This window comes from Ostrinia nubilalis, chromosome 26 (genome assembly GCF_963855985.1).
Source record: "Ostrinia nubilalis chromosome 26, ilOstNubi1.1, whole genome shotgun sequence".
Classification (NCBI taxonomy): domain Eukaryota; kingdom Metazoa; phylum Arthropoda; class Insecta; order Lepidoptera; family Crambidae; genus Ostrinia; species Ostrinia nubilalis.
The window spans coordinates 2,541,341-2,560,047 of NC_087113.1; the positions used below are offsets into that span (position 1 = coordinate 2,541,341).

At 41.3% G+C, this 18,707-nt stretch overlaps 1 protein-coding gene and 1 long non-coding RNA gene across 2 annotated transcripts; both read right to left on the bottom strand.

Moving 5' to 3' along the window:
• Positions 1-2,077: 2,077 nt before the first annotated feature.
• On the bottom strand, positions 2,078-4,406 carry LOC135084680 (uncharacterized). The gene is made up of 3 exons (XR_010259924.1): positions 4,374-4,406; positions 3,152-3,265; positions 2,078-2,251 (listed from the first exon to the last, which is right to left on the bottom strand). It is a non-coding gene; the product is annotated as an uncharacterized LOC135084680 (long non-coding RNA).
• A 156-nt stretch (positions 4,407-4,562) lies between these two features.
• Positions 4,563-18,689, bottom strand: LOC135084362 (uncharacterized). The gene is made up of 9 exons (XM_063979140.1): positions 18,199-18,689; positions 16,489-16,588; positions 13,647-14,253; positions 13,191-13,359; positions 8,516-8,659; positions 7,255-7,398; positions 6,193-6,336; positions 5,360-5,503; positions 4,563-4,717 (listed from the first exon to the last, which is right to left on the bottom strand). Exons 1-9 carry the CDS (start codon positions 18,548-18,550, stop codon positions 4,563-4,565), a joined length of 1,959 nt encoding a protein of 652 aa, XP_063835210.1. The 5' UTR covers positions 18,551-18,689.
• Positions 18,690-18,707: the final 18 nt, after the last annotated feature.

Genomic DNA, 18,707 nt, shown 5'->3' on the forward strand with positions numbered 1-18,707 from the left:
TTTCAACTTTACAGTCGCCCTGAGATTTATACATTTTTGTAAAAAAATGACACTTGTTAAAATGAATAAAGTGCCATAGCTTGTTATGCTATCGTCCGTATTATTTTAATAACTAGCTGTGCCCGCGACTTCGTCCGCGTGGAATAATGACTTTGGGTAGGCACTTTTAATAATTTAGTCTAATTATTTTACAAATAGCTTTTGCCCGCGACTTCGTCCGTGGAGAAGTCGAAAACGTTCTCATACCATTATTTTTAAATGTTTTAACGTTATTATCTAAATGTTTGAATACTTTTAAAATATAAAAATCAGGTTAAATAAACATGAAAATATTTTTTTCTTATATTTTATGAATATGCAGCTCGGCCTTTGATCCGGTGAAAGTTACTCGGTGGTATTATTTTTTTACAACGAAATCGAAAACTACACCTACCGCAGTATTATTGGTAAACTTTTTTTTATATTTTCCTACGGGTGCTAGAATTACCAAGCTTCCAGCATGCCACTGGCCGTGGGAGAAGGAGCTTTTCCTCAAGACTACTCCCACTACCTCAAGGGCCTCCGCCAAAACTCGCGCGAAAATGAGTTTATGTATACAGCGCAAGCAGGTGCCCGCGGCATGACTTTCATGCATTACTATGCATTGTTGGGCGAGCGCACGCAGCGGGCACCCACTCCGAGGTTAAGTGGAGGCCCCTAGAGTATGGTAGTCGTTAACATGACGTCATGATTGTAAAAAAATGCACTAATGAGTAATTAATATCAACTTTGAAGCAAATCACCACTAAAATAACTTTCTACCCCTTTTTAACATAGTTAGGGGGTGCATTTCACTAAAATACGAAACACGTCTTCCATTAATTCTATTATAGAATGCTTATGCAAAATTTTAAGTAGATTGGACGAAGGAATCTCGTTATTTCATACAAATTTTGCCCCTCCTTTTTACCTCCTTAGGGGTAGAATTTTGGAAAATCCTTTCTTATCAGATGCTTACGTCATACAAAGAACACACCGTCCAAGTTTCAGGTCTTTACGATCAGCGGTTTAGGCTGTGCATTGATCCATCAGTAGCGCGCGTAGTACTTGATCATTATTTTGCTGCGATGTGATTTTAAAACTGCGATATCTCCTAAGATATTTATTGAAATCGAATGGTGTAAAGGGCAAGAATGTTTAAAATTAAATACTTGTGGTGAATAATTTATTTATTTGGATAAGGATTAATATCATGTTTATAAAAACACCTTCGCAAATAATGCATTATTTTAAAACAGATTTTTTTTGCATAAAAATGGTTACTATGAGCCAACCTTAAAAGATAGACATATGCTACCGCGGACTTTTTTAAAGAACTTTTAAAGGGGAACAATCCTGTCATACATGATTTTTGCGAAACTTTAACCGTTTACGCAGCGTCAGCTCTCAAAAGGAAAAAATTCACTGATTTGAAATATTCTTGATTGGTGCTCCGCTCCTATTGGTCTTAGCGTGATGATAAATAGCCTAAAGCCTTCAGGAACTAACGGGCTATCCAACACAAAAAGAATTTTTCAAATCGGTCCAGTAGTTCCTGAGATTAGCGCGTTCAACCAAACAAACAAACAAACAAACAAACAAACTCTTCAGCTTTATAATATTAGTATAGATGACATAGTTTTTACTATTTTTTTTACAAAAAAATATTGACATAATATGTTATTGTCTAATATTTATTTTACAATAAACAAAGTCATATAATTTGTACATAATCATCTGTACAATCAGTAACATATTTTTGGTTTCTAATAATTTATAAAAAAAATTAAGACTAGTGAACGGTAACAATAACTTATAAATATACTTTGAAGTAATTTTAGAATATATTAATAATATTTGAACCAGTGAAACAAAAATATTTTTTAAATCAATAACGTAATTTGAACAGGTGTTAATTTGGGGCAATCTTTTGAAAAAATAAAGTTATTCACGAATTTTTACATTAAATAAATGAAAAATAACACATAACTTATCTGTAGTAGGTTACTATGTATTTTTTGACTTACATTTTTAGTTTCTCAAATATTTTTTACTCAGACCGAATTTTAATTATGTCGCTAAATTCGTAGAATAAATCTATCTATACCCTGTTAACAGTACTCCATAAAATAATTTTAAATATAATATACTTAAATTAAAACAAGTTACAGTACAATCGTACTAAATCGCCGAATCTTAAATCAATAAATTCGTTTGAATCAACTTATTTAACCTGAAACCAACAGAAACATAAGTTAGTCATAAACGTCTATTTTATTTAATCTTTAATGCCATATAATTGGTAACATAAGGCGAACCTAATGCCATTGGGCATTCTCTGCCAGTTAACCTTTGGTCTATAAACAGGCTGTACCGAACTAGGATAAACTTATTCAGTCGATTGCAAGTGACCGAACGGAGCAGAGCAACGTTCAACTCAATGAGGGCTATCGTTTTAGCGCTCACCAGTTAGCGCCACTGTAGAGTAAGGTCCTGTCACTTGCTAGTAGCGAAGACAGTGGCACCAACTGGTGAGCGCTAAAGTGGTAGGAGGACTATCGCATTTGCACTCATCAAGATGGCGCCACTGTAGAGTAAGGTCCTGTCACTTGCTAGTAGCGAAGACAGTGGCACCAACTGGTGAGCGCTAAAGTGGTAGGAGGACTATCGCATTTGCACTCATCAAGATGGCGCCACTGTAGAGTAAGGTCCTGTCACTTGCTAGTAGCGAAGACAGTGGCACCAACTGGTGAGCGCTAAAGTGGTAGGAGGACTATCGCATTTGCACTCATCAAGATGGCGCGAGTAAGGTCCTGTCAATCGCCACGGATGCCAACTGTTAAGTATAAAAACGATAGCCCTCATTGAAGCTCTTTCAAATTAATTTACTTTAAAAAATCTCAATAATAACATAGATATTATGTAAGGAAACTTTTGGCCTGCACCTGATGGAAAACGATGATCAGGCCGAAGGTGGAAGCGAGCTTCACTAGGAATCCTCAACCATAGAGGATCGTTATCTTAACTCCATTTTGAATTTGAATGTCTCTTAAGTAATAACCCAATTTCGTTGCCATTATAATTAATTGCCGTTAAAACAAATTACAAAAACAGAAGAAGCAGAATAACTTACTTGTCTAGTTGACTGCGCTGTGTTCAAAGTCTCCCTTGTCGAGGTGCCTCTGTGCCTTCGGCTCGTAGATAAGCATAGACACGCGTTCAGGACTGGTTTTGTTGCGCTGCATGTCTGGAAACAATCGTAGTCTTTATTCTTTTGGCAACTCATCATTATTCAGATTCAATTTTCAAAAACAAATGACATAATCATCAGGTCATTTAGTTTTCACTGCAGAACTAATTTATTAGAAGCAAAAGGTTTTGACGGGTTGAGGAGGCCACGTCATCTCAGAGGTGCATGTATCTTCGGCTACCTCCATTCCAGTCGGGACTTGTGAAGACTTACTCTCCGCGGAAGACGGCAACTTCTTTCGACCCCGTCTGTCATCTTGACAATACTCCTTCTATCTTGTCTTCAGTTCTTGACAACCCATCTGTCATTTAAATCCTACGTTCTAGTCGGGACTTGGAAGGCTCATCCTCCACCATAGAATTCTTGTGCCACTCACTTGCCTCCGGTTGGAACTTAGAACGTAAAGGTATGGCAATTACTAGAGAAAACTCATTCTCCATTCTAGGACTGTTCGACCCCATCGTTCATGGTTCCTATGGAATACTAACATCTCAAGATCAGTCTCCGCTCCAGACGGGACTTGGGAAGACTCATTCTCTACCCTAGAACCCTTGAAAGATCAGTTCTTGTCCTTACAATACATATCAAGTTCAGTTTCTTCTTATGGTGTGCGGATATCTCCAGCTGCCTCCATTCCAGGAAGGCTCATTTTGCTGAAAGGCAATACTCACATCTCAAGCTCAGCCTTCGCTTATGCCGTGCTGATATCTCTAGCTGCCGCCATTTCAGTCAGGATTTGTGAAGACTCAGTCTCAATCTCCACCTTACACTCTAGAAGTCTCGGGCCTTCAGTTCTGATCAATACTCACATCGATAAGATAAGATAAGATAAGAAAAACTTTATTTGACACAAAAATAAAAAATAGAACAAAGGAACTTAAAACTATACATATATCGCAAGCTCATTCTCCAACAGTTCTATCTACTGTTGACCAGCAAGCAGCATTCCCTGTCTCCATTCCCAGTGACTCATTCTCTACCCAAGAACCATCAGTACTCACATCGCAAGCTCATTGTCCAATAGTTCTACTGTTGACCAGCAAGCGGCATTCCCTGTCTCCATTCCAAGTGACTCATTCTCTACCCTAGAACCATCAGTACTCACATCGCAAGCTCAGCCGGCGCTTGTGCTGCGCGGATATCTTCAATGGGTGGTCTTGGGAATAAGCCTTTCCACCTCTCCATCCTAGAACCCTTGAACCGCAGTTCTCGCTAATACTCACATCGCAAGCTCGCTTCAGCTGCCGCCGCTCCAGTCGGTATTTCTGAAGACTCTTTCTCTACCCTAGAACCATCAGTACTCACATCGCAAGCTCAGCCGGCGCTTGTGCTGCGCGGAGACCTCCAGCTGGCGCCGCACCAGCTGCGACGCCGACGCGGGCCGCGCGCTCAGCGGCAGCGTCGACGCGTGCAGCACCACCTCTGAAGAGGCCGGCTTGCTGGTGTAGTCTGCGGAAGATACGTCCTTCGGCCCCATAGCAGACTACACCATCGCATCGCTTATCGAATTTCGACCGGGGAACTTCTTTCGACCCCATCTGTCATCTTTACAATACTCCTTCTATCCCATCTGTCTTCAGTTCTTGACAACCATACTCACATCTTAAACTCAGTCTTCTCTTATGGTGTGCACATATCTTCAGCTGTCTCCGTTCCAGTCGGGACCTTGGATTAGGAAGACTCATCATTCTCCACCCTAGAATTCTTGAACCTTCATCATCATCTCAGCCATAGAACGTCCACTGCTGAACATAGGCCTCTCCTAATGCTTTCCATGTTGCCCGGTTGGTAGCGGCCTGCGTCCAGCGCCTTCCTGTTACATTTACGATGTACCTAGTTCTTGTCAATACTCACATCTCAAGCTCATTCTCCAACAGTTCTACTGTTGACCAGCAAGCAGCATTCCATGTCTCCAGCAGTCTTCATTCTAGGGGGACTCATTCTCCACCCTAGAACCCTTGAAACATCAGTTCTTATACTACTCACATCGCAAGCTCAGCCTCCTCTTAATATGGTGCGCTGCCTCCGCTCTAGTCAGTACTTGGGACGACTCATTCTCCACCCTAGAACCCTAGAACCATCAGTACTCACATCGCAAGCTCAGCCGGCGCTTGTGCTGCGCGGAGACCTCCAGCTGGCGCCGCACCAGCTGCGACGCCGACGCGGGCCGCGCGCTCAGCGGCAGCGTGGACGCGGGCAGCACCACCTCCGAGGAGGCCGGCTTGCTGGTGTAGTCTGCGGAGGACGGGAACTTCCTTCGGCCCCATAGCAGACTACACCATAGCATCGCTTATCGAGTCTGGACAGGGGAACTTCCTTCGACCCCATCTTGAGAATACTCCTTCTATCCCATCTGTCTTCAGTTCTTGACAACCATACTCACATCTTAAACTCAGTCTTCTCTTATGGTGTGCACATATCTTCAGCTGTCTCCGTTCCAGTCGGGACCTTGGATTAGGAAGACTAATCATTCTCCAACCTAGAACCCTTGAGCCATCAGTTCTCTTCAATACTCACATCGCAAGCTTATTCTCCAGCAGTTCTACTGTTGACCAGCAAGCAGCATTCCCTGTCTCCATTCCAGGGGAGCTTCTCCATCCTAGAACCCTGGAACCATCAGTACTCACATCGCAAGCTCAGCCGGCGCTTGTGCTGCGCGGAGATCTCCAGCTGGCATTCTCGAGGCCAGTCGCTTAGTGAAGTATAAAACATTATTGTCTAAGTACTTCACTAAAGTGACCTCAAGCTCAATCTCCAGTAGTTTTACTGTTGACTGGCAACCCCATCTGTCAATAGGGTTCTACCCCATCTGTCTTGAGTCTTCTGTGTTGAACCATCTTCAGCTGCCTCCGTTTCAATGGGTGGTCTTGGGAATAAGCCTTCCCACCTCTCCACCCTAGAATCCTAGACCCATCAGTACTCACATCGCAAGCTCAGCCGGCGCTTGTGCTGCGCGGAGATCTCCAGCTGGCGCCGCACCAGCTGCGACGCCGACGCGGGCCGCGCGCTCAGCGGCAGCGTGGACGCGTGCAGCACCACCTCCGAGGAGGCCGGCTTGCTGGTGTAGTCTGCGGAAGATACGTCCTTCGGCCCCATAGCAGACTACACCATAGCATCGCTTATTGAGTCTCGACAGGGGAACTTGCTTCGACCCCATCTGTCTTCTTTACAATACTACTTCTATCCCATCTGTCTTCAGTTCTTGACAACACTCATTCAAACCCATGTGTCTTGAATCCTACGTCAATACTAACATCTCAAGCTCTGTCTCCGCTCCAGTCAGGACTTGGGAAGACTCATTCTTCAAACCATAACTCTTGAGCCATCAGTTCTTGCTAATCTTGCTGGTGTAGTCTGCGGCAGTCGGGAACTTCCTTCGGCCCCATCTGTCATCTTTACAATACTCCTTCTATCCCATCTATCTTCAGTTCTTGACAACACTCGTTCAAACCCATCTGTCATAAATCCTGCGTCAATACTCACATCTCAAGCTCAGATTCCGCTCCAGTAGGTACTTGGGAAGACTCATTCTCTACCCTAGAACCCTTGAAAGATCAGTTCTTGTCCTTACTCACACACAATACATCTCAAATTCAGTCTCGTCTTATGCTGCGCGGATATTTTCGGCTGTCTCCATTCCAGGAAGGCTCATTCTCCAACCTACTCCTAAAGATTTTTTTCTCAGTTCTCGTCGATACTCACATCTCAAGGTCAGTCTCCTCTTATGCTGCGCGGATATCTTTAGCTGCCTGCAGTCGGGACCCTAGAACTCTTGAACCAATACTGCCAATACTCACAACTCAAGCTCCGTCTCCGCTCATACAGCGCGGATATCTCCAACAGTCTCCATTCCAGTGGGGGCTCATTCTCCACTCTATTACCTAGAATTCTCCTCTTTATATGGTGCGCTTCAGCTGCCTCCGCTCCAGACAGTACTTGGGACGACTCATTCTCCACCCTAGAACCCTAGACCCATCAGTACTCACATCGCAAGCTCAGCCGGCGCTTGTGCTGCGCGGAGACCTCCAGCTGGCGCCGCACCAGCTGCGACGCCGACGCGGGCCGCGCGCTCAGCGGCAGCGTGGACGCGGGCAGCACCACCTCCGAGGAGGCCGGCTTGCTGGTGTAGTCTGCGGAAGATACGTCCTTCGGCCCCATAGCAGACTACACCATAGCATCGCTTATCGAGACTCGTCACTGTCATCTTGAGAATACTCCTTCTATCCCATTCCCATATGTCTTCAGTTCTTGACAACACTCGTTCAAACCCATGTAACTTGAATCCTACGTCGATACTCACATCTCAAGCTCAGTCTCCGCTCCAGTCGGTACTTGGGAAGACTCATTCTCCACCCTATAACTCTTGAACCATCAGTTCTTGCTAATCTTGCTGGTGTAGTCTGCGGAAGACGGGAACTTCCTTCGGCCATCTGTCATCTTTACAATACTCCTTCTATCCCATCTGTCTTGAGTTCTTGACAACGCTCAATTAAACCCATCTGTCTTGAATCCTACGTCGATACTCACAGCTCAAGCTCAGATTCCGCTCCAGTAGATACTTGGGAAGACTCATTCTCCACCCTATAACTCTTGAGCCATCAGTTCTTGCCAATCTTGCTGTTGTAGTCTGCGGAAGACGGGAACTTCCTTCGGCCCCATCTGTCATCTTTACAACACTCCTTCTATCCCATCTGTCTTGAGTTCTTGACAACGCACGTTCAAACCCATCTGTCATAAATCCTGCGTCAATACTCACATCTCAAGCTCAGTCTCCGCTCCAGTAGGGACTTGGGAAGACTCATTCTCTACCCTAGAACCCTTGAAAGATCAGTTCTTGTCCTTACTCATAATACATCTCAAGTTCAATCTCCTCTTACGTCGTGCGGATAATCTTCAGCTGCCTCCGTTCCAGTCGGGACCTTGGATTGGGAAGACTCATCTTTTTCCACCCTAGAATTCTTGAACCTTCATCATCATCATCATCTCAGTCATAGAACGTCCACTGCTGAACATAGGCCTCCCCCAATGCTTTCCATGTTGCCCGGTTGGTAGCGGTCTGCGTCCAGCGCCTTCCTGCTTCATTTACGATGTACCTTGAACCTTCAGTTCTTGTCAATACTCATATCTCAAGCTCATTCTCCAACAGTTCCACTTTGACTGGCATTCCCTGTCTCCAGCTGTCTCCATTCCAGGAAGGCTCTTTCTCCACCCTAGAACCCTTGAACCATCAGTTCTTATACTACTCACATCGCAAGCTCAGCCGGCGCTTGTGCTGCGCGGAGATCTCCAGCTGGCGCCGCACCAGCTGCGACGCCGACGCGGGCCGCGCGCTCAGCGGCAGCGTGGACGCGTGCAGCACCACTTCTGAAGAAGCCGTCTTGCTGGTGTAGTCTGCGGAAGACGAAGTTTTGCAGGGCAATTGACAGTGGCGTAACTATAAAGTCCGGTCGCCGAGCACGTAGAATTTCGTCCAATGACCTCAAGGTACCCATCCTTATCGCTCGCGCGTAATTTTAGAGCTATCGCGCGCGACTGTGCGACGGGCGGCCGCAGTGAGTGATCGAGCGCGACAGCAATATAATGGACAACACGCATAAGTTGTAATATTAAGTTAAATTATGACTTAATTTAAAGTTTAGATCACACACATTACACTAGTTTTTATTTCACCTCAATCCATCCAGTATTACCGAAGATAGAGCCTCGAGAAGTTTACGGACATTTTAAAATTTTCAAAAATTTCCAATATTCGCGCGTGACGTCACAACATGATTTTGCAGCCCCCGCACGTTAACCCATTTACCACTTTTTGTCTTTTTCCAACTAAAATAAATTTTTACCTAACTGACAACTGTTGTTAGTTGTCATCGTTCAATCACATTTCAAACTAGGCGCTAAAAAAGTAACCATTATTATGCCACCTATTGCCAATTTTGTGCACTATGAAGCCATTTTTACATTTATGCACTTAAATATAAATTTTCTGGAAAAATAACCAAGTTTGTGTCTCTGTGCTCAATAACGAGTAAATAGTCCAGTTATTTGTTAATTTTACTTGGAAAGTTTACCGGAATTTTTGAAAATTGGTGAATCTATTTAGATTTCGCTATGTTCTTTCCGAATTTTGTGACCTCGTTTATAGCGCCCGCCTTATTGAAAAAAATCCGCCTTAAAAAGGTTTTTGACAACTACTTTTTTCATTTTATAATTTTTGGGACATAGACAAGCTAAGAAGCTTTGATAAATGTGATAAATTTCATGTAATGTAAGTTAAATAGATTTAGAGTTGTGAAACAGTCAAATTAATGTACCTGCTAAATTGCGAGTTCTTTTTTCTTTGATCATGGCAGGACACGCTGCCGGGTGTCCTAAATATGCTGAAGTACTTAGATTAATAAAACCTAGATGGATAGTCTTCATACAAACGCTTCGTCAAGAGTGAGGCAAAAATCTTATGTCATTAGTGTCAATTTTGTTGGGGAGTGTAGACAGTGAAGGCGATTTTCCCGAAAGTAGGGAAATTTTTAATACGTTTTTAATTATTTTATAACTAACAAAAACAAAACGCATCATGTACTTACTTATTTATTGAATTCAAAGTACCTACCTAATTACAATAAGATAAATCGACTTAAAAGTCTCGATTTCATAAAAAAGGAAGTGTATTTGTAGGGCGAACAATTGGGAAATAAATTTTCTTGTTACTGGTATCATTCCCGTATTTAATTTTTGAAAGCCAAATTCAAGCAAAATACGCGTCGAATCGTAGTACTTACTTATGAAATGTCATTGTAACACTGGTCACTTTCTTTAGTTTTTCTGATGTATTTAGACACCCTTTCACAGCACAAACCGTCTTAATTAATTAAAAGTCGTCGGACGTGTTTACCAATTTTTCACTTTGACAGTTCATGTGACGTTTACGAGTAAGCCATTCTGGCTCACTAAAATCTGCCTCACCTTTCGTGCACTGACTATCTATCTAGGTTTTATTAATCTAAGCTGAAGTATAAAAAAATTCGCGTTGCTGAAGTAAACATTTTTTTTTGTCTTGTTTGTTTCTACATTACATAATTGTATCCTACTAATATTATAAATGCGAAAGTTTGGATGTCTGGAAGTTTAAAATAAAGTAAAGTAATGTTTATTTCTCACCAACATAACAGATAATATTATGATAACAAACAATCAGGAAAAACAAAAAGTAAGAATGTTGGTGGGTTGATACCTGAACTAGGAAGATTCCTGTGTCTCAGGTTTGTTACTCTTTCACGCAAAAAGTACTCAACGGATTTTATTGAAACTGTACAATATTATTGTTTTGTTTGTAACCCAGATTAACATTATAGGCTATAATTTATGCCGATCTGTGACACTAAATTTCACGCGAGTGAAGCCGCAGGCAAAAGCTAGTCGTGAAATAAATAGGAAAGTTTAAGGTTCTGAAACGTGGTCGCTTACTATGGGCCTCATAAGAAGGCTCAAGGTCACCCAAAGGGTGATGGAGCGGGCTATGCTCGGGGTTTCCCTGCGTGATCGAATCAGAAATGAGGAGATCTGCAGGAGAACCAAAGTGACCGACATAGCATGCAGAATTGCTAAAATCAAGTGGTAGTGGGCGGGACACATAGCTCGTAGAGACGATGGCCATTGGGGCAGAAAATTTCTTGAGTGGCGACCACGGGCTGGAAGACGTAGCGTGGGCAGGCCTAGACTAGGTGGACCGACGATCTGGTAAAGGTCGCGGAAAGAACCTGAATGCGGGCAGCGCAGGACTGTTCATTATGAAAAACCTATGGAAAACCCAAAGGCCTCTCGCCTTTGTCCAGCAGTGAACGTCATTTGGCTGTAACGACGAAATAGGAAAGAATGTAACTATCAAAAATCTTCTCTAAGGCAGCATTTTTCCAATTTCGCAACGAGCGCGGCAATCACACTTAACTAACAGACTAACAGAGAGCATAGCGAAATCTATTTTATTCACCAATTTTTAAAACTCCCGGAACACTTTCCAGGTAACCACGTTAATTTGTACCAAACGACTGGACTATAAATTGATATAAAAATTTGGGTACATCTTCTCAAAAACAAAAGAACCGGTGCTAAAGGGTTAAGTGACGTTTTGACATTTGTAGAGGGCCTTGTAGAAGGGGAGGCTATGGTGCTGAATGTGGATTAACTCGAGTGTCATAGTAACTTATTAGACTGCTAAGCTTGATGATAAAAAGAAAAATATTTTATTCAATGTACATAGTCTGGTCATAAGTTCTGTCATATGATAATAACTTTTGAATTTTGAATGAAGGTTTCAAAAACATTTTTTACTGAATTAGAATTAAAAAGAAAAAATGTGCGATAGTTCGAATTTTATTCTATGTGTATTGTGTAGTGGAAAGTAAAAAGCTCAAGCAAGTCATATTGTTTTCAATGTGTATTGTAAAATAAGGCATAATTCAAAGTCCATCTTTGATTTTAAAGCGCGAGTTGACAGTAAGTTGGAGTGAAATTGGATACATTTAGTTTATTACCTAACTGCGCCAGAAAGAGGGTTTTTTTAAATATTATTCTTATAATATATACTGTTTAAACAAAACGTGGGATTTTTTTAAATCTCAGTTCTTTTGAACGCACATCAAAAGACCTGAGATTTAAAAAAATCCCACGTTTTGTTTAAACAGTAAGCAAAAAAAAGTGACTTGAAAATGGAATACAAAATGATAAGGTATGGTAAATGATAAGTCTTTATCAATGAAGAAGCTAGTTTCCATCGTCACTCAAAGTTTGGCTGCGGTCTCAAATTTGGGCTTAATTGAGGTATTTTTTGGGTGAGAGGCATAAGAACAATGCCGTTTTATATCAAAAATTCATACTTAAAGGTAATCAACCAGGTACAAAGTATTTCCTTGTAAGTTAGTCTGCCACTCTTTAGTAAGTCCCGAAATCCCCGCTTCGGCTCCCCTACTAACCATTCTAACCATTGTACACAGATAATATCTTACATGCAGCTTTTCATGTTACTACGTCACATTTTCAAAATCCGCGCGGAAAATCGCTCCTAGCGGAAGAGCGCACTTTGAGCTTGAATATTTCAGTCATTTTTAAAGATATCAAAAAAGTAAAAATACAGTATTCATTATAATTTTTTGTAGTTTTTTTTGGCATCTTCAACAAAAATTGTGCGCCATGTCCATTACGCGCGAGCGATAAGGATGGTTAGCTTGGGGTCATTGGACGAAAATCTACGTGCTCGGCGACCGGACTATACCATCCGAGGCCCTTGGGGGTTTGGACCGGGGGCCCGGAAGTACGAGACCTTGAAGAGAAAGCAGTCTTGCCCAGAGCGAGTAAGCATCATGGGAAAGAGAGGGCTGTTACAAAGTCAAAAGGTTATATTATCTAAAGCTTTTTATACATATTTATTATCACATCACACCATGGATGGATCCTGATTTCAGATGCGATCCAGGAAAAGAAATTGCGTTTATTTAAAAAAATATTGGGTTTGTTTGGCCTGGAAAACGCAATTTGGACAAGCCTCCCACTCGGCGGACCGACGATTTAGAAAAAGCCACGAGAATCACCTGAATATAGGCAGGGCAGGACTGATCGTTATAGAAATACTGGATCCAGTGGACGTCTTTTGGTGAAAACGACGAATCTGTAATTTAGATGTCCAATAGTGACGACTTTACTTTTCATGAGCAAGTGGAAATCTGTTCAACCTATAAGCACATTTCCAAGAGTAGACCGACCCACCTTGTGAAACAAAACAAATTAGAAGATGAATGCCCGTTTTCACCATCAATCCCTAATTTTTAAGTGACCGCTATGGTAACGCCAAGAATTTTGTTTCATAGGTGTCGCTTAAAAATTAGTAATTGATGGTGAAAACGGACAGAAGTGACCTTTAACTAGAACTTACCCCGTTCAGTCAGCACGATCTCCCGGTGCATCTGTGAGAGTTCAACGTCGTTGACCAAGACGCGGTGCTTCGTTACCGTCCCGTCCCAGGTGGCATTGCGATCCATGGCCGGGTACTGCTCTTTGGATTCATCCTCCACGTACGAGGAGTTTTTGCTGGTTGAATCCGTCTGGGTGAATTATGAAAATTATTTTAAAACTTTCTGAACCTTGGGATTTCACTTGTGGCGGCTATAAACAGTAAAAAATACGCTAGAACTATGCTGTGTGTGGAATTTTATTCAGAGGTCAAATAGGTCAATCAATATTGTAAACCTTATTGAAGAAGCTGACGATGGTGACCCAGTTTCTGCGCAGCAATGTGTGTAGATGGTAGTTTTTGGAAATTTTAGCTTGGGTCTGTTCTGATTGGACTGTCATACTTACATAAGGTTAAATGCGTTGAACTTGGACGTACCTTATTAGAATTCTTCTTAAAAGTGGGGCTGGACTGCGGTCTGTTCATAAAATCGATGTGTTGATTCCCAGACTTCTTCCTCACGATCGGAGAGAGCTTCCTATACTCATTCCTCGACTCCAATTCTATCCTTACCGTCTCAACCGTGCTATTACTGGCTCGTCCAAACAAAGGCGACAGCTTCGGCTTGGCACTAGTATTATCAGAATCCATGCTTTCTATAGTCATAGTAGTATCAACGCTGTTCGTTATAGGCTTTACTATAATAACACCGCGTTCCAGATCTTTCTCACGCTCTATATTGTCAATGTCCGGCGATTTGGGATCGAAATTCGGGTTTTCGAAGCCCGTTTGCGTTGCTATGTCATCGCTGACTGCCGTAAAGGTCTGGGAGGCTCTATTGGAGGCTTTGGTCATCATTCGCTTACGGCGCTCTAAGTCAGCGTGTATGTCGGTTTGCACTCGTAAGTTTATGTCGCCGTAACGCCGTATGATGTAGTTTAGGAGCCATTGGTAGCCCTTGCGGAGTCCGGGGTCAATTTTGGCTTTTTTGGACTGTTCTAGGGTCTGTGCGCTGTAGGATTCCACGAGGGTTGGGCAGCGGTATCTAAAATCAGGTATTTATTTAAAATGTAATAAATACAAATTAGTAAACATTTTCCATTTTACAACAAGCGAGACTGCAACCATTTACTGCTAAATGCAATGACAAATTAAACTACACATACGTTTTATTCCACTTTGATTGATCACCTGGATTTAATCACCCAGGTGACCAAAGTTTCTCCTAACACAAGTAAAATTACTTAACCCTTACACGCTTATAGCTAATCCAAGCTATAAAATTATTTTTTCTTTTGTTATATCTATTTATTTTAGTCTAATTTAACATAAAAGTAGTACCGAAAATATAAGTGCTGTGTATTTCAGTGTTTTTCAGTAGGGGACACATATGTCCCTATATGCGTTAAGGTATACATTGCCTCATATATAGGAAATAAAATACTCCGACGCTTTTGTTGCAAAATAAATACAAACCAAACTAAAAATACAAATGAAATTTAATCAATAAGCATGATATTAATATTTATAATAAGAAATTTAAAATAGATAGCGTCTTATCTTACGTATTTGTATGTTTGATCCTCATCTCATCATAGACATCTTTCTTGAAGTTAGTAGACCTACCTAATTTGACTGTTTGTTCCAAGAACAACTTTGAGTGTAGAGTCTCTAACCTTCAAAGGAGTGCTGTAACGCGCATATTTGACATAATTTTTTCGTCTTGTCCTTATTTATTTTGAATCCCATTTATTGAGAGCCTCTACTGAGGCCATATAGCATTGATTCTAGGTCTTCCAAGGTCTTAGCCGTGCCGTGACTACAATCGTTGAATCTTATTCGGGGGGACAACATCCGAGAAGTTTCGCGACATCTTCTTATCAAAAATACTGCAGTGTCTCAAGACCCATTGATAGAAAGTCTTTGACCAATGTGTGTTGGCAGTGATGGCGTACGGAACGGAGACGTGTTCCTTCACTATGGGCCTCATGAAAAGGCTCAAAGTCACCCAAAGTTTGATGAGGAGATCCGCAGGAGAGCCAAAGTAACAGACATAGCCCGCAGAATTGTCAAACTTTCGCGGCAGTGGGTAGGGCACATCGCTCGCAGAAGTGAGGGCAGAAAATTTCTCAAGTGGCGCCCACGGATAGTAAGACGCAGTGTGGCAAGCCTCATGTTCCTGTGCTTCTCGTATACATTCATGTATACGAGCAGCACAGAAACGATCGTTGTGGAAGTCCTCAGGGGAGCAGAGTAGCAGTAGACGCCCTTTTATCCAGGAGGAAACCATCCTCATTGTCGCTATCATTAGTTATCATGACTTCATGACATCCAGAATTTCGAATTTCCTGAGCGAATTTTTTTATATCGATTTGAAGACAAATGGTTTACAAATAAATGTATGAATATTATAATAAAAAATCAATATAAACATACAAATTATAACGACGCAAACAATATCCTTAGTAAGAACCAAGTTTCCCTTGACGCATATAGGGACACCCGTGTCCCAATTAGATTTTTACATAATATTCCTAATTCGTACGAAGATAAACGAAAATATGCAATGAAACGATAATTATACTTACCATTGAATGTAAAATTGGAAGAAACACAGTGGCAGAAAGCCGATAAGTAATAAAAAAATAATTTTAAATTTTGACGTCTAACGAATTTTTTTTTCACATGTTGTGCCAGTATTTTTTTATACATGTAATCGAGTTTTTTATTATTTCTAGCGCATAATCATAAAAGGTAATAATAAAATTTAAGAATATTAAACTACAAATGGTTTTACTTAACCAGTATTACTGTAAATCGTGAAAACTATGTGGGGACAAATGTGTCCCATATGCGTGAAAGGGTTAAAAGGAGAACACCCACTCTAAAGGTATACTTGTAGTAAATAAAAAAAATTTATTTGTAATGTGGACTTAATGAAACTTCCTTTGATCACCCATTAGATAAGATCACCTAGGTCAGGGGTGACCAACTTGATTAGACATAAGATCTACTGTTTACTAACGAAACCCAGGGTGATCTACCACTTACATACTTCTTGAAATCTTAAATGATAAAACAGCATAGTTTAGTACACAATCATGTAGTATTTTTTGCTTTGCCACGATCGACTGGACCGGTTCGCGATCGACCGGTTGGCCACCCCTGACCTAGGTGATTAAAGTGGACTTCTTATCCATGGGTGACATCAAAATGTCCAATAGTCCATCTGGGTGATCAAATCCAGGTGATCAAACCTACAATAAAGGTAAAGGCTTACTTGTTCACCAAAGGTTCAATGTTGAGTTTTTCGACCACATCTATGTCGTCTAGAGCTCCAGTCTTGTCCTGTTTGTTCGCCAGCACCAGAACCGGTTTACCTATGAGAATCAATGTTGTTAAATGTGGAATCGAACCCGCGACCTACTTCAAACGGTCGTCGAATTGCGATTAAGGCCCGATTCGACCAAACTTTTATCCGAGAATAACTCCTGGTATAACTGGCACATTGACAGTTTCAGTATCTATGCTAATATTATAAACTAGCTTTCCGCCCGCGGCTTCGCCCGCGTGGAATTTTGTCTGTCACAGAAAAACTTTATCGCGCGCGTCCCTGTTTCAAAAACCGGGATAAAAAGTATCCTATGTTCTTTCCCGGGACTCAAACTATCTCTATGCCAAATTTCATCAAAATCGGTTGCGAGGTTTAAGCGGGAAAGCGTAACAGACAGACAGACAGACAGACAGACAGAGTTACTTTCGCATTTATAATATTAGTTGGGATGCGCATGTAACTCTGTCTCAGACAGACACGCTCTTGCTTTCACGCCTAAACCACTGAACCGATTTTGATGAAATTTGGAGGAAGGACATAGGATAGTTTTTATCCCGGTTTTTGAAACAGGGACGCGCGCGATTCTGTGACAGACAAAATTCCACGCGGGCGAAGCCGCGGGCGGAAAGCTAGTGGGAAATATGTCAAAATGTCGAATAACTGACGATTTATTCTGAGTTTAATATTTACTCTTGTTTGGTCGAATCCACCCTAAAGGTCAAATCACACTTATCAACCCGGAAAGGGATCAACACCGTATCGCCTTTCGCCGCGAAGCGAGGCGAGGCGTTTACGTTACGGTGCGGATAAGTGTGCGTTGCGTACGGAGTTTCATACAAAGAATACTGATCGCCTTGAGTTGATACAGTTACGATCCGTTTCCGGGTAGATAAGTCTGCTACGAAACTTCGGTCCAACAATGGTCTTTTAGAAACGTTCAAGAATGAAATAATGCTTGAGTTAATTGCATTTTAGACGTAATTTTGTAAAACGTGGCTTGTGGGCCGTCAGGCTAAAAATAAGCCTTTTTCTGTATGTTTATATTTTTGACTAGGCATAGTTTCGTAAAACGAATCAAGTGAGAATATAATAATAATTACTACAATGTTGTGTTATGAATATCCTTGATACTAAAAATAATTAGATCAAACATACATATCTTAATAGCTTTATCTTACATAGTTGCAACAAATACTTTCTTGTAGTTTTTGGAGGTCTTTAAATTATTGTGAGTTTACACACGTGCCCTTTGAACGATATACCCCCGCAATCTATTGAAAACAAAGTCGTCTTTGTGAATATTGTACAGGGTCCCTTTTGCATTGACAATCGGCGATTTTTAAAGCGAGTTTTAAAGACAGATCAACTTTGTTCAATTCACATAAGGTTTCTTTTGCAACGGATACAAAAACACGTTTGTTTTCTGTACCGTAGAAAATAATAAAATAAATTAGGTATATTGTTATTAGGTATTAATAAAAAATGAGGGTAGATCAACATTATGAATGATATCAGAAAAACTACAACATTCAATAGCGTATAGGTAAATACGAATTTAACTAGTATATTCCAAAGGTTATCAGTCCAGATAACTTTATAATTAAATTGATATTGCAAAACGTTACTATGACGATAAATATGTGAACTATACTTCACCTGATATTTTGTCGTGCGATAAAACCTCTTCCAACACAACTCTGCATTCGTCCAACCGTGAAAAATCGCTCGAGTCGATAACAAATATCACACCATGTACCTCGCTGTAGTACTGAGACCATATCTGGCGAAAATGTGGCCCTCCCCCAAGGTCGTATATAGTCACAGGTGTATCTTTATGTATTAAATTCACAGCCTTAAAGCCCACTGTGGGCAGAACCTTGTCGTCTCTCTCGCCGGCCAGGTTATTTACAGTCTTCGTCTTCCCAGCGTTGTCCAGGCCGATCAAAATCAAAACTATATGACGGCGAACACGCCGCCGCCGGAAAACGCTCGCCATACAATTACCCATCACAAACTAATAAAATACACGATATTTTCCAAGTTCCTCACACTTTTCACATGGCAAATTCAAATTGACTTTGAATTTCTCGACACACGACATTCGTAAACAAAAAAGTTTTGTTGACACAACGGTTTCCAATGGCGATGGGGGCCACAGATGGAGG